General features: G+C 41.0%; 1 protein-coding gene across 1 annotated transcript in view; it reads right to left on the reverse strand.

Moving 5' to 3' along the window:
- znf804a (zinc finger protein 804A) overlaps positions 1-15,859 on the reverse strand; it is a 464,488-nt gene extending 448,629 nt beyond the window's left edge. The window contains exon 1 of the mRNA XM_085985925.1: positions 15,424-15,859. Within this exon, the coding sequence (XP_085842051.1) occupies positions 15,424-15,534 (111 nt within the window). The 5' untranslated portion in view covers positions 15,535-15,859. The remainder of the gene's footprint in view (positions 1-15,423) is intronic.
- Between the last annotated feature and the right edge of the window lie 581 nt (positions 15,860-16,440).

Genomic DNA, 16,440 nt, shown 5'->3' on the forward strand with positions numbered 1-16,440 from the left:
TGGTCTTCATGGTAGAAGGCACTAAAAGCATCCCAATAATGGATAATCAAGGGGCTATTGGGTTGGGGGGGAGAGTTAAAACAATCACTATCACTAGAGAGAAAGAACTAGGCAAACTAATGGGACTAAATGTGGACAAGTCCCTTGGACCTGATGGCCTGTATCCTAGGCCTAGAAATTGGGTATGGCCCCGCTTGAGGCGTTAGAACTGGCGCTGCGCAAAGTTTATAGCCAGACGAAACTTATCGCCGCCTGGCGCGATATTGGGTTGCATCACCCCTAAAGGGGATTGAGGCGCGAATTCAGGCATTACACGGGACTCCTAAGGCGCTAATCTTCCGGCGCAACCCAATATCGGAGCGGACGGGCGCAGCGCAGGTGCTCTCTATTACTGATGACCACGAGACTTCCAGGCGCAGGCCAGCTCTTAAAGGGGTGGGTCAGTCAGCTTCAGCATGCACACTCTTCGCCTTGCAGGCCTCAGAATCGGCGCAGGCCCTTCTCTGGTGCTAAAAACTTGGACCAGATGGAGAAGGTGAGACAGAGAGCAGAGCGCTTCACCACTGAGGCTCTGGAGCAATTGGTGGCCGCAGTGGAGCACCGGCGAGATGTTCTCTAACCAGACAATGGCACGAGGCCGAATCATAAGGACTACCGACGAGCTTGGAGGGATGTATGCCAGAGGGTCAACTCCAGCAGCATGGTGACCAGGAGCCCTGTCCAATGCGGAAAGAAATTCAACGACCTCACTCGGGTCGTGAGGGTGAGTGTTGTTTCTGCAAACTTCTGCATCCCTTCATTTGCACCTGACTTTATGGCTACAGGGTGGGCTGTGCCCCATTGGCCATCTGCCAGCAAGCACCCATGGCCCTTTCTGGGCACACACATGCACATTTGACTCAAGGCATCATGTAAGGGCTCTTGCACCATGGGGGGCATGAGATGATCACTCAGGGCATCATGTAACATAACTTCCCCTCCTTTCCCCTGCAGTCCAAGCTGGCGAGGATTGGCAAAGACCAGCTTCGCGCTGGTGGAAGACCCCCACAAGTGGTCACTCTCTCGGATCTCGAGGAGAGAGTCCACCAGATTCTTGGAGGACGTCTGAGTGGTCCTGTGACCACTGCAGCTGCCGACCCCATTGTTGACAGCAATGGTAAGGTTCTCACCTATTACAACTGTCTCCTTCCACTTGTTCCCCCCGCCAGCATGCTTTCTCACTGTGGGCCCATGTCATAGCCTTGCCGCAATCTGGCATCCCTTGCTGCCAAGCTGTCCTTTTGCTAAAGCCACTCTTCCACCTTCCTGCTTTCAGATGCTGCATCACCAGCTCGGGAGCCGGGCCCTCAAGCTGCCAGTGCCAGTGCCTCCGAAGGCTCAATGAGAAAATTACTGTCCAACAGAAGGTCAGCAACTCTGGTCAGCAACTCTCTCCAGCAATGATCAGAATGGCCAGGCCAAATGGCTGCAGCTTTTATACTAGTGCTGTCCCCTTTAAAGAGTGCCCCCCGAGTCCGAGAATGGCCTGGGAACGCTCCATCCAACTGTCACTAATAGCGCCAGGCGAAAAGGTTGCGGGCGCCACCGAATATCCGGTCCGGGGCGCCAAAAAGGCATTGCACACTGAAATGACGTCATGATCTGCCTGCGCCCGCGGGCGAGCGAAAAGAGTTAGCGCCAGCGCTAAAAGGATACTCCATATGGGAGGTGGCGCTATATTCACTGCGCCCGCCCGAAAATTGGGTAACGCCCCAATTCTCGGGCTCTTTAGGCGCTAATCGCTGGCGTTACCAACCAAATTTCTAGGCCCTAGAGTCTTAAAAGAGGTGGCTGCAGAGATAATGGATGCATTGGTTGTAATCTACCAAAATTCCCTGGATTCTGGAGAGATCCCAGTGGACTGGAAAACTGCAAATGTAACATTCCTATTTAAGATAGGAGGGAGACAGAAAGCAGGCAAATATTGACCAGATAGCCTAACATCTGTCATTGGGAAAATGCTGGAGTGCATCATTAAGGAAGTGATAGCAGGACATTTAGAAAATCATAAAATAGCCAAGCAGAGTCAGCATGGTTTTATGAAAGGGAAATCATGTTTGACAAATTTGCTGGAGTTCTTTGAGGATGTAATGAGCAGGGTGGATAAAGGGGAACCAATAGATGTTATGTATTTGGATTTCCAGAAGACATTCGATAAGGTGCCACATAAAAGGTTACTGCACAAGATAAGAGCTCATGGGGTTGGGGGTAATATATTAGCATGGATAGAGGATTGGCTAACTAACAGAAAACAGAGAGTCAGGGTAAATGGGTCATTTTCAGGTTGGCAAATTGTAACTAGTGGGGTGCTGCAGGGATCAGTGCTGGGGCCTGAACTATTTACAATCTATATTAATGACTTGGATGAAGGGACTGAGTGTAATGTAGCTAAATTTGCTGATGATACAAATTGGTGGGAAAGCAAATTGTGTGGAGGACGCAAAGAATCTCCAAAGGGATACAGATAGGCTAAGTGAGTGGGCAAAAATCTGGCAGATGGAGTTTAATGGGAAAATGCGAGGTTATCCACTTTGGTAGGAAAAATAAAAAAGCAAATTATTATTTAAATAGGGAGAGATTACAAAATGCTGAGGTAAAGAGGGATCTGGGGGTCCTTTTACACGAATCACAAAGTTAGCATGCAGGTACAGCAAGTAATTAGGAAGGCAAATGGAATGTTAGCCTTTATTGCAAAGGGAATGGAGTATAAAAGCAGGGAAATCCTGTTACAACTTTACAGGGCGTTGGTGAGACCACATCTGGAGTACTGAGTACAGTTTTGGTCTCCTTATTTAAGGAAGGATATACTTGCATTGGAGGCAGTTCAGAGAAGGTTCACGAGGTTGATTCCAGACATGAAGGGATTGTCTGATGAAGAAAGGTTGAGCAGGTTGGGCCTATACTCATTGGAGTTTAGAAGAATGAGAGCGGATCTTATTGAAACATATAAGACTGAAGGGGCTTGATAGGGTAGATGCAGAGAGGATGTTTCCCCTCATGGGGGAATCTAGAACTAGGGGGCATAATTTCAGAATAAGGGGAAACCCTTTTAAATCGGAAATGAGGAGGAATTTCTTCTCTCGGAGGGTCATGAATCTTTGGAATACTCTTCTCCAGAGAGCTGTGGAGGCGGAGTCATTGAATATATTTAAGGTGGAGATAAACAGATTTTTGAACGATAAGGAAGTCAAGGGTTATGGGGAGCAGACAGGGAAGTGGAGTTGAGGCCAAGATCAGATCAGCCATGATCTTATTGAATGGCGGAGCAGGCTCGAGGGGCCAAATGACCTATTCCTGCTCCTACATCTTATGTTCTTATGTTGAGTATTTTGTGAATGGAAATATGTGCCATTGTACGAATAGTATAGAGGTTTCTGTTGTACCATTGAAAAGAATTGACTCATGTCTCAGTTCATGTTATTCATGTGATTTTCTTAGATATATATCTGGAAGAATAAATCTCTTTTTCATATTGAATTAGTTGCCACTGCTGGTGGTTTTAACGATTCTCTCCAAACAAAAGGTGGTGAAGAGTAAGTAATCAATTCAAAATACAAAGGTAATACGATGGCCAGCAGCAGATTACAAGGCAGTAATCCAATCAAACGGTACAGATGATATCTTAAACTGAGAGCATAGTTCAAGCAGTTTTATTATTAGCTGAACCCCCAACACTGTTTACCACCTGAAACATTACATCAGCCATTCAGTACTTTTTCTGTCTTATGTGGAGGGATTTATTTTGTTCACTACCCCCACTTTTCTTTGAAATTGCAGGTTGAGTACTTGCGGGATCACTGGCTGAAGACAAAAGATAATACAGGACCTCACAGAAAATTAAGGGTTGCCAGCAAATATTCAAGCTGTCACAGAGCACTGTATTATTTCAAATGGTGAATTTCAAAAGAATGTAGTGTTTTATACAGAATCAATTCAAGCTCATTAATTCAGCAGTGTCAGCTTCACTCTCTACATGTGAGACAAGAAGAGGGTCCATATCATGTCATACAATAAATCTATTAAAATTTCTATCCCAATTTCCATCATTATCTAAAGTTCTGACACATAAGGGTAAGTTAATTGATTCTGAGCTCCCAAGCTGAAGCTGCGCTCAAATGGAGTGTGGGTTGGAGAAGGGGTTCCAAAACTGTAGTGCCAGTTCTCCAACCTGTGCATCCTTTGAGCACAGTGCAGCATCAGTGAATTTACACGATATTATTTTGTAGTGTCCAAAGATGTTCCTCTGCCACTTGTCCTATCTGATCTCTGGTTTAATACACCTTAAATCTTATGTCGCGTTCACCGTTGTATCCACTTACCCTACTGTGACATAACACTTACCGTCATCTAATGGTAGCATTGATGGACTTGCAACACCCTAAAAATAATGCAGCCAGTAGGTAAATGTGTTGCATGGTGCTGCACTGAGCCATATAGACCAGGAAGGTCACAGGTTCAATCCCTGGTCTGTGCGATCTCAGATAGGGCAGCTGTGGGAGAACTGCAATTCACTTCAATGTTCCTAGCTCACATGCAAAGCATGCCCACTTAGAATATTTGCCAGATAGCTGCCAATGCCCATAGAACTTCACCACAAAATCAGCTAGTTCCTTCAGAAGAGGAGTTATAAGAAAGTTGTGAGAATATACATAATTGTTGTACGAGTCCATCTCCCGTGACATTGCAATCTTCAGGTCATCACTTGGAGGAAAATCCAAAGGAAGCAAAGGCACACAATATACTCTGGGTGGTGGACTTCAATGTTCACCACCAAGGTAAGTATAAGACTTTGTGTGGCCAGATGAAGCAGGAGTGCTCCTCTGGGCCCTACAAGGAAAGTCGCAGTCTCCCATGCCCCGGTCTCCTGCTCCTCCCTGCCACATTACTGCAAGTCAGCAGGAACGCTATGCTGACAGCCACCCTATGTCCTCTTCCTGTCCATTCTGGATGGCAAACGAATCAGCGGCCCAGCTATTACAATGGCCATTGACTCCTGTTGCTGCTGGCAGGTTTCCCACCAGATGCTTGCTCAGAGTCAAAATCCTCCCTAGAGTGTCAATTAGCTCTATGATGTAAAGAACTGCTTCCCCCACCCCGTGAAACATTCAGATGTTTATTGATTTATGTAATTGTACCATCAGAAGAGAAAAAAATAATTATGTACCTATCTTCAGTAGGTAGGAATGCATTTCTTTTTATATATATTTTCCAGGAATAATCAATCTCACCTAACTGTTACAAAATTCTTTTGCAATGTGCTCCCTCCCCCAAATCCAATGCCCCAGCAATTTCCTTTGCAATGATATAGCTTCTGCTTTATCCTGAGCAATGTCATGGGAGATCTTCTAGTATTCATTAATTGTCAAAACACTTGTTCCAAATCGTGAAATTTAATACACAATGGAGATAACTTAAACATCTTTGCCCCCGTCTGTGAGTGAGCAATGAGCGTTAGGGGTACAAATCTCCCATGGAAGAGAGCTGGCTACCAAATTGGAAGCCAGCAACTTTCAAGTGTGCAGGACATTGGTTGAAACCGGTATTAGGCTCCTGGAATATGCAAATTGGGGTCCTAATGCCAGTTGTACGACCCCGATGCAAACTTATTCAAACTGGGCATTCAGCGGCCTAGCCAGTGGTCCTTGGAGGACCAACTGGAAGTTGCCCACAAAATGTAAAGAAAATTCTTTATAGTTTCATTTCTGTGGATGATTGGTGTCCACAGCTTGCTGGTTTCATGCAATTGAGGCCTGAGGCACTATTTGCTTGGGCCTTGGGCCGATGTCTTCAGGCTCACGTTCGAATTGCGTTGCCCATTTTGCGCTGGAAACTAGCAACTACTCGAATTTCCCTTCCAATAATTTCTTGAATTTGAATAATTAAAGAAATGGTAGAATGCTCATAAAAGGGAAATAGAAAGAGATAGTTTGAAGATACGAGTGCTTCCTTAGTGAGTGGGTTGTACCTTTAGAAATCGCATATTAAATGTGGATGAAAGTGGGAGGTGAAATAAACAAAGCCGTCTGTTTACAGTATAACCATTTTAAAACCATTATTTATTCACAAATGAAACGCAGAATACAGTAAAACTTAAGAGGGAAGCAGATGTTGTTGTCATCAGACATTTCCCCGTGATGTTTTCCCGTGAAATTTCAATGGAGCGACAGCTGTGGCAAGTGATGCGCTGAAAGCACATCCAGTCACAACAGTATTTTTTACATCAGTGAAGATATCAGTGTCTACATTCATGTGAAATACAGATATGGAGTGGCATTGGAGAGTATTATATGCATCGAAGACTAAAACAAAGTTTCATCACTTGCACAAGGTTATCTAGTTAAATATGCAGAGATTGCTTTATATTATGTAAGAGTTGGAGGGAGCCGAATATGAAGTGGCTCATGTTAAACACCATCTTAATTATGTAATGGCAAAACTGTGTGGACAGAACGCATATGGGCTGGATTTTGCCAGCCCTGGAGAGGCAGGTTTGGAGGCGGGACTGCCGGGAAAATGGCAGAATTTGGGGGCGGGTGCTCAACCCGTCCCCAACCCGCCTCCGTGCCATCTTGCCAGGAGGTGGATAGCCGTCCCGCGCCGGGTCCCATCTCTTTGTAGGTGGGAAGGGGATTACAGCCACTTAACTGCCTGTTAACACACAGTTAACAGGCAGACAAGAGGATTATCCCCATTTTGCCCACACACGAGCAGGCTTCCCAAAGGCTCCAAAACCCGCTAGGGTCACCAAGGCAAGTAGTGGGTCTGCGGGGGTCGGAGGGTTGCAAAAGTGTACTGTGAAGGTAAGTGATGGGTGCAAGTGTGGAGAGGTGACTGTGTGAGGTAAGTGGAAAGTGTTAGAAAAAGTTTACTTACCTTTGTTTCTTCCTGCAGGCTTCAATCAGTGGGTATGCGGAGAGTCTCGCACCTCCGTGGCAGAGATGACAGATGGCCGTTGCATTCTCCAATGCAACAACCATCTAATTTTTGCAAAAGAAAGGTTTGATGAGGTCTTGAATTCAAGACCTCATCAAACTACAGAGAATGTCAGTGTTTGACAGCTTCACAGAGCTGTCAAATGATGTCAATTCATCTGTCAATTTTTTGACAGATGAAACGTCATACGCTAATGTTCTCTGTAACCGACTTTCCCTTAATTGGCCTGCTAAACCCACTGAGCGGGCTTAACGAGGTCAATCAAGGGAAAATGGCGTGGGTTGGCCAGAAGTTGATGGAGGCGGGACTGAAACTCAACAAGTGGGAGTCCCGCCTCCAAAAGCTCCCCATTGGCAAAATCCAGCCCACAGTGTACGAATCAACTATTGCCATATGTGAATTTCATGTCCATATATTCAGTCTTAGACGAAAAATGTATCAAACCTGACTGTTGCTGATTGAGGATACGTAGATCATGATGCAACTGAACTAATAGTTCCTTGTACCATTAATCAAAGGAGCAGCTGTTTCCTAACTGAAGTGGCAGATCCACCCATATCAAATGTAGAATAAGACAATCAATGCCTGTATTTATCATAATTCTAATTCCTTTTGAAGCACTCAAAACATGACCTCTATATCATTATACATGGATACTACAAATGAATACAAAGTTCTGTTTTCATTTTGAATAATCTTGATTTTAAATCAGTATATCAATGCAGTTGTATTTTAAGGAAGTTTAAAAATAAATAAAACCTCAGCTTTTCTCAGATTATATCATTTTTCTTTATTGATGAACACATTTGAATAAAGCACATTTCATTTAGAAAATTGAAAAAACCTCAAGTACCAATTGTGATATAACAACAGATACAAATAAAGATTCATAACATGATTGTGTAAAAATGTTCCAAATTCTCTCTCGTTAGTTATATCTGTTGGAATTATGTTTGGTCACACTTACTTATTTTAGGCTCTTTCGGCGCCACTGCATCATGATGCAGAATAATCACATCTGTCGAATCAACTAATATAATTAAGCAATAATGGACACACGTTTGCATTGTGCCAAGGAACTGGGAATAGGTCACTTGTGTGAAGGACAAAGTCACAAAATGAGTTCCTTAACTGACTCAACTATTTTCAATTCTCCATCAAGTACACATGCAAATATATTATTCATCTGTTGAGGGTTTTTTCCTTCCCATTGGTTTCTTCCCTTTTTTTGGTGTTATTGATTCCATCTGTCTTTAGCATCACAAAATGTATTTATAATAATAATATTTACTGTATAGCTCTCCAAGGCTGTGAGAAGTAGCATACACCATAAAAGTATGGCCTTGCAAAGAATATTTGACCACATCATGAAATGTATAGAATAATTTTTTGCCACTTTTTCTTACCTTTCTACCTGAGAGGAACAACTGCAAATTTTGCATTAGGTGGCTTCAATCTTTGAGGCACACCTCTGTGTATTGCCTGCTATGATAACAAGCTGTTATGCAAGGGCATCTTCAAATCTGCCAAGATATTCTCATATCTTTAAAGTCTAATATTCAGCCAATCTAAACACTCTTCAAGTATGATAGTTAATTCTAGTGTAGGTGTCAACCTTGGCTCAGTGGTAACACTCACCTGTGAGTCCGAAGGTTATAGGTTTGAACCCACTGAAGAGATGAGACTAGGGTGACACTTCAGTGTAGTACTGAGGGAGTGCTACATTGTTGGAGGTGCTGTCTTTCAGATGAGTTGTTAAACATATGTCTGCATCTCAGATGGAGGTAAAAGATCCCATGAGACTATTTGAAGACCAGGGGAATTCTCCTGGTGTCCTAGCCAACACTTATCCATCAATCAACATCACTAAAACAGATTATCTAGTCATGTATCTCATTGCTTTGTGTGACGTTGATGTGTGCAAATTGGCTGCTGCATTTCCCTACAATTACTTCAGAAGTTTCAATGGCTGTGAAGCACGTTGGGATATCCTGAGGTCATGAAAGGCGCTTTTTAAATGCAAGTTATTTCTTTCTTCTAAATTGACAGGCCTTGATTTGTTAGGATTACTGGATTCAAACTATCAATTAGATTGAAATTTGAAGATCCTGAGAGAAGCTTTGTCGCTCCTAACCCAGAAGCTATTGCCATTATAGCTGCGGTTCTAAATCCTTATGGCCTCTGAATAAAAAAGTACAAGACAAGAGGATGACCCAAGAATTGAAGGGAAAATGCAGTAAGAGCACTTGACTTAATGAAGTATAGAGGAGCTGAAACATGGGGCCTAGCCTCTCATAGCTTAAAAAAATCAAGAATAATGATGTAAACAGGCATAATTCACATGCCAATCTGGTCGGTTACTTAAAATTTGGTTTGTCCTAATATATTACTTAAAAATAGCACTTATGCTGCTTCCTAATATAATAAAGAAGAAAATAAAAGACTGAGGTACCTTTATTTCGTACAGCTCATTTTAATTCATTAATTTGAGCTTCAATATTTTGTCTTCAGCCCTTCATAAATCTGTGTTAGGTCTTACTGCTTGTGTAAGAATATAAAAATGTAACTAATGCTGAACTAATTAAATGATAGACAGATGTTATTTAAGATTATTAAAGCATGTATAAAGAGGGATTTAGTTTAATCCACATTTAGAAGAAGATTATGCAGCAACTTGTAAATGCTGCCACATCCATCAGGAGCACTTTTGACTTCCTGAGTAAAGCTGCCTTAAAGGGATTGTTCCACTGAATTTAAAGTGATTTGTACTAATATTGTTACGGCTGGTTATTAAAAGAAAGTGCTTATGTCCATTATGTTTTTTTACAAAATGCTTTCACAGGTGTCCTCTAAATTATAGCTCTTCTCTTTCAAATAAGTAGGAAACATACACAACATTTAATTACTTCAGATGGCAAAATTCAATAATGAAGGAAGTTGTTATGCATTATTAATGTCTTCCTTTTCCATAAACTGAGATATGAATTTTGTAATATTTTATTTGTCTCATTTCATGTGAAAGAAAAACTCAAAACTGAATTTTTACATTATATCCTCTTGTATACTATTGTGTCTTCAGTTACTGTTCACACAAAATGGAAGATATTGTAAGTAGAATTTTCAAATTGAAGCTAATTCAACTATTTGGATAGGTCATGACATCATTTTTTTTTAAACCACTGATGGAAGTAATTATCCAAAATATTTTTGTAAATTTGATCAATTCAGCATTTGACCGAGTGTGGCATCAAGGAGCTCTAGCAAAATTGAATTCAATGGGAATCGGGGGGAAAATGCTCCATTGGCTACAGCCATACCTAACACAAAGGAAGATGGTTGTAGTTGTTGGAGGCCAATCATCTCATCCCCAGGATATCGCTGCAGGAGTTCTTCAGGGCCTTGTCCTCGGCCCAACCATTTTCAGTTGCTTCATCAATGACCTTCCCTTCATCATAAGATCAGAAGTGGGAATGTTCGCTGATGATTGTACAATGTTCAGTTCCATTCGCAACTCCTCAGATAATGAAGCAGTCCAAGCCCACATGCAGCAAGACCTGGACAAAATTCAGGCCTGGGCTGATAAGTGGCTGCCCCTTGACATTCAATGTCATTACCTTCATCGAATCCCCCACCATCAACATCCTGGGAGTCACCATTGACTAGAAACCAGCCACACAAATACTGTGGCTACAAGAACAGGTCAAAAGCTGGGTATTCTGAGGCAAGTGACACCTCCTGACTCTCCAAAGCCTTTCCACCATCTACAAGGCACAAGTCAGGAGTATGATGCAATACTCTCCACTTGCCTGGATGAATGCAGCGCCAACACCACTAAAGGAGCTCGACACCATCCAGGACAAAGCAGGCCACTTGATTGGCACCCCATCCACCACCTTAAGCATTCACTTCCTCGACCACTGGCACGCCGTGGCTGCAGTGTGTATTATCTTCAAGGTGCACTGCAGCAACACGCCAAGGCTTCTTTGACAGCCCCTCCTAAACCCGCGATCTCTTCCACTTAGAAAGACAAGGGCAGCAGGCGCGTGGGAACACCAAGTTCCCCTCCAAGTCACACACCATCCTGCCTTGGAAATATATCGCCATTCCTTCATCGTCACTGGTTCAAAATCCTGGCACTCCCTACCTAACAGCACTGTGGAAGTACCTTCACCACACAGACTGCAGCAGTTCAAGGCGGCGGCTCACCACCACCTTCTCAAGGCCATTAGGGATGGGCAATAAATGCTGGCCTTGCCAGTGAAGCCCACATCCCGTGAATTAATAAAAAAATAGATGGATTCAATTGGATTAGAGCAGAAGGACAGTGAGCAAAGTTCCTAATAATTTGCTTGATCCTTATGTTTAAAAATAAACTGTTATTACATTTATTCTGAATATAAAGTAAATTAAATAATGTTGCATGTGATTATGATGTGATGAGTTATCCTTTAGAGAGGGATAAGCTAAATAATATTAATAGTTAAAACATTCTTAAATGACTTTATAACAGAAGTACCCTGACATGAATGCCAAGTTGTATACCTTCCTTTCTGTTGTGAAAGGTTTCTGATATCTCAGAAGAGCCTTGTTGGAGGACACAGTTATCACAAATGAAATAAACAGTTTAGTGTGGGAACATGATAGGCATTAGTGTCATTTTTTCTCTTCCATTATCCCTCATTTCATCTTTTCCTGGTCGCTGTCTACCTTGAATGGTCCTCCAAATGGGAGAAAAGGATAGCCTAGGTAGCACAATTTTCTATAGCCAATATCAACAATCTTTTGGAGCAGGATGAGTCAGACATTATCAGTTGTTCCCTCCTTTCAGGATGATGGGGCTTCTCGTCTCTGTGGTGCACCACCTAGCAACTCAAAGTACAACTCACGAAATTCATTCAACTGACACAAATTATGGTGAATGCCCCAGTCCTAGAATTCCCAGTCTTCTCACTGAGAATAGTCCTCTCATATAGTTCAGTTAATGAGCCATATTCCAATGCTTTGTTTCTCAAAAAGAAACAAGTTTTGCAGATTCTTCTTTGTGATTTGGCATTCAATGAAACAATCCTTTAAATAAGTTCCATTTATGGATTACTGAAGTACACCAAATACTCCAATGGTAATCACTGCTCTGTTCAATCGAGATAGAATTCAATGTGCATTATTGCAGCACATAAAAAATATCATTTATCAGCCTGTCTCTTGTGTTGTTTTTAAAATGTTCTGTATGACTACAAAACATATCTCCTCTTGCTGACTGCTGCCACAGCCTGGTAGCTTTTCAAAGTACCTCCTTCTGTTTTTAATCATGAAACCCTTTCTCTGTTCATTTTTAATGAAAATAATTATAGTGTAGGTGCATTATGTAGATTTTAAATGTTTATTCATTCACCAGTGCACACAAATAATTAAATAACTAGATGTTAGATCTTATCTCTTCCAAAGAGAATCCATGCCTCAAACCCCTTTGACCTAATAAAGCTGATAAGAGTCTTTTGTTTATTAGCAAAACAGCATTATAAGCACAGAACCTTCCCAGTGTCACACATTTCATTCTGGATTGCTCTTCTAATATTAATATGCTTCTTGAAAAATATATAATTTTGAATACATCTGATCATATAAGAAATGTCTAACATTCAAGTAGTGAATGGAAACCTTAAGATGACTAATGCGTTTATAGCATGTAAAACTGGCTAAAATATCAATTGTACTCAGACTAACTGTACCAGTGTTTACCATGATGGTAATACTCTTTCCTGGAAATTAAGGGGTTATTTAGGAACATAGGAACAGGAGTAGGCCATTCAGCCCCTTGAGTCTGTTTCGCCATTCAATCAGATCTTGGCTAATCTATACCTCAGTTCCAGTCACCTACCTTTGATCCATATCCCTTGATACCCTTTCCTAACAAAGCTCTATCAATCTCAGTCTTGAAAAGTGCAATTGACTCCGCACCACTGCCTTTTGGGGGAGAGAGTTCCAGATTTCCACTAACCTTTGTGTAAAAAAGTGCTTCCGAATTTCACCCCTGAATGACTTAGTTCTAATTTTAAGATTATGCCCCCTTGTTCTAGAAACCCCCAACAAAGGAAATAGCTTTTCTGTATTTATCCTATCAAATTCTTTTATCATTTTAAACACCTCAATTAGATCACCTTTCAACCGTCTAAACTCAAGGGAATACAAGCTGAGTTTACACAATCTGTCTTCATAATTTAACTGTTTAAGCATTCTGGCGAGTCTGCTGTATCCCCTCCTGAGGAGCGGTGCCCAAAACTGAACGCAGTTCTCCAGATGGGGTCTCACTGAAGGGTCATTTCCTCCCCTTTGTATTCCAACCCCCTTGAGATAAAGGCCAACCTTCCATTAGCCTTTGTGATTTCTTATAGATGGAATGGATTTGCAGTCTTCTAAAGGTTAGAGGCCAATGTATAGTTTCAGAGTCTTTTCAACTTCTGAGTTCTCAGCCGAGGTAGTTTGCTGATTTTTATTCTCATGATATACACTTGTAATGTTTCTACATTCATCTTTGACAATTTTTCATCATTTGAAATTTCCATGCATAAACAGGATGTACGTAAATTTGTGTGTAAAAACTTTTAGTGCTCAAACAGTTAATTTTTAGATATGGTATATTAAATTTTCCCAAATACCAGGAGCTATATTTGTTCTTTTTATTTATAGTTTTCTTAGAACACCATGTTTGATTACTGAAATCTTTAATTACAATGTTTCTTGATCCACTAGTCATTATTAATTATGCTACTGACCCACAATCATGGCACGCTTAGAAAATGTTCACGCATTCTGTCTCTCAAGATGTTCCACACTCCAGGCTATTTATTTTCTGGTATGTTTTCAGAACTTGTACTGTTGAGCTACAGACTTATATATCAAATATATAGTTTAAAGAGCTGAAGCACTGCACTACCATCACAAGGGTTTTTACATCCTCTTTCCCATTGTCATTTCCTCTGGCATATGTGCTAACAACATCTAAACACTAGCTGAGGGCTAATGAAACTTCTGACACTTGTGTAGTTACATTTGGTAGCCACGAACAACATACTCTACAGCTGCTGTGCAGAGTGAGCAACTCAACTTCTATGCCCTAGATAGCTCATAATTTTATTATTAAATTAATCAGTCTTATCCTTAATTAAATGATATTCTTGTGGAAAAATATTTAATAGCTTTATAGAAGCTTTGCTCTATTCTTTCTTGCAGTTGCCATGCTGATAACGGACTAATACTGTTGGCTTTAATGTCAGTACTACTTAAGAATTTTCTAGGCTTTCTAAGTTTTAAGTAAACTTCTGACTGAAGGAATTATAGGTGAAAATCAATCCAGTTTATAGTTACAGCCAGCTTTCCATTAAATTCATGTTTAGTTTTTGGCACAATATTGGTTGTTCCAGAATTGAACTTGAAAGCTAGCTTGTTAATTTGCTAATAACATTGTGTAATATAAAATGACAAAAAAATATCTAAGACCAACAGACTCACCGGAGCAGTCTTAGGCTGCTCCTGTCAATACAGGGTAATGTGTAACTTTATAAAACTGCCAAACTAGTACAGTATTGTGTGCTTGTGAAAAAGGCAGTATGATATTCCACTAGGCTGAACTGACTAACCCTGGTACCATGACATATATTTGGAGACAAAATCTTCTTAAAAGCTGTTTCTAAGAGAATGTTATCAGATTTCCCTGCTGATTGTTTCTTGTCGTGCTATCACCAGGTGCTTTTACTTTCACTCCTCCATTCTTTTGCAATTCATCTAGTAATTAGAATGAAATAAATTTAGACCAGGCAGCAACCGAACAGATGAGATGTTGGCAAGTTGCGCTCATTTCATACTGCTGCTGACAGGCAGCCTACTAATGGTAACAAATTGAAGGATTAAGGAAGAGATGAGATGAAAATAACAAGGAATCTGTATATAAACTAAGCATAGTTGCTATTTAGTTGACAATAAAATAACAAATAGTTAAACACAACCCCTGCCATAAAATTGTCAGAATCCTGTATTCATGACAGGTGGTCCTAGGTGATTTGGAGAACTCGGAAAAGCACTAAAGTGAGGAGTGATTTAGCTAAAGAATCCTAAATAATACAATAATAGGTAATTACATTTTGCTGCATTTTACTAGCATTTCTAAGCCACCCTGCAACATATCTTATTGTAGCAATCTATTGATATCTTTAGTCATTGCTAGTAATCAATGCACATATCATCTTTCTTTTACTTCATTAACCCAAAAAGTACTGAGAAAAATTGCAAATAAATAACAATGCAATGATTTAAATTCCATGCAGCACACAAATACATTTATGCCATTACCACTATATATTCTGAATTTTATTTTACCAGCTAGATAAACAAGTAAAGTTTAAACTGTCAGCGATCAATTAACTTTCTGTGATAACCTTAAAATAAGCTAAATACCAGTGTCTTGTTTCCATTCTTGCAGAGTGGGCCCCGAAAAACTCCCTTGATGTTTCTGAAATGGCCATTGCTAAGGTGTGTAGAGCTGATGACAATATAGTAACACGCCATATGGTGCTGTAGCTCCCATGCACACAGTGCATACAGTTCAAGTGGACTGCAAACGAGAAGCCTCCTGATGATCTGAGCTAGGAGCACACAGCGCTCAATGAATGCTGCTCCTCTTTTCTCTTGTTTCACGCTGGTACATCAGCATAAGCAAATGAGACATTAGCTAGTCAGCTTTTCCATCTACTGCTGATTCGTCCTGCTTAAAGCAGTGTGCCCAATCTCTTTGCATCTCTGCTGCACGAATGAGAGTTCTAAACCTCAGTCTCTCACAGGCATAATATTATACAAAGAGCTGCTGGTCCATTGCACTGGGCCAATGGCAGAAAGCCACTAGCCTAATACTGAAAGCTGTCTGAGAAGTACATATGTCACATGCTGCTTCTACACATTACTGACTCAGCCTCACAGAGCCCTGCACATGGCAAGCCTCGACCAACCAGCAGACAGCTGTAACAGCATTCATAAGAATCATTGCAAGATCAGTGCAGGTAAGAGTTTCATACAGATCAAGGCAAGAACATTTCTGAACTACTGCCAACACACTATAAAACCCACCTCACAGCCCTTTAGTAGTTCATTGTTTTAACTTAAGTCACTCTGTTTGGTAATTTATTTATTAAATATTCACATCATGATCACATTAACACATTCAGGTCTGACAGATCAATATAATAATTGAGGGAGTGCACAGTTAGAGGCTCAGGAGGAACAGCAAATCAGGATGCCTATTTCTAAATATTCAGCTCTCGAGGCAAAATTTAATTGAATTGCCTCATTTACCAAAACAAGAGCCACTAGAGAGCAGCTATTGCAAACACTGTTTCACCCAACTGACAGTAACTGTAGAAGTGCGCTGAAACTGTGTGCACAATGACTCCTGTGAAATGTAGCTTGATCACCAGCTCT

This window comes from Somniosus microcephalus, chromosome 4, assembly GCF_052327205.1.
Source record: "Somniosus microcephalus isolate GS21.2 chromosome 4, FLI_Smic_1.0, whole genome shotgun sequence".
In the NCBI taxonomy this organism is placed as follows: domain Eukaryota; kingdom Metazoa; phylum Chordata; class Chondrichthyes; order Squaliformes; family Somniosidae; genus Somniosus; species Somniosus microcephalus.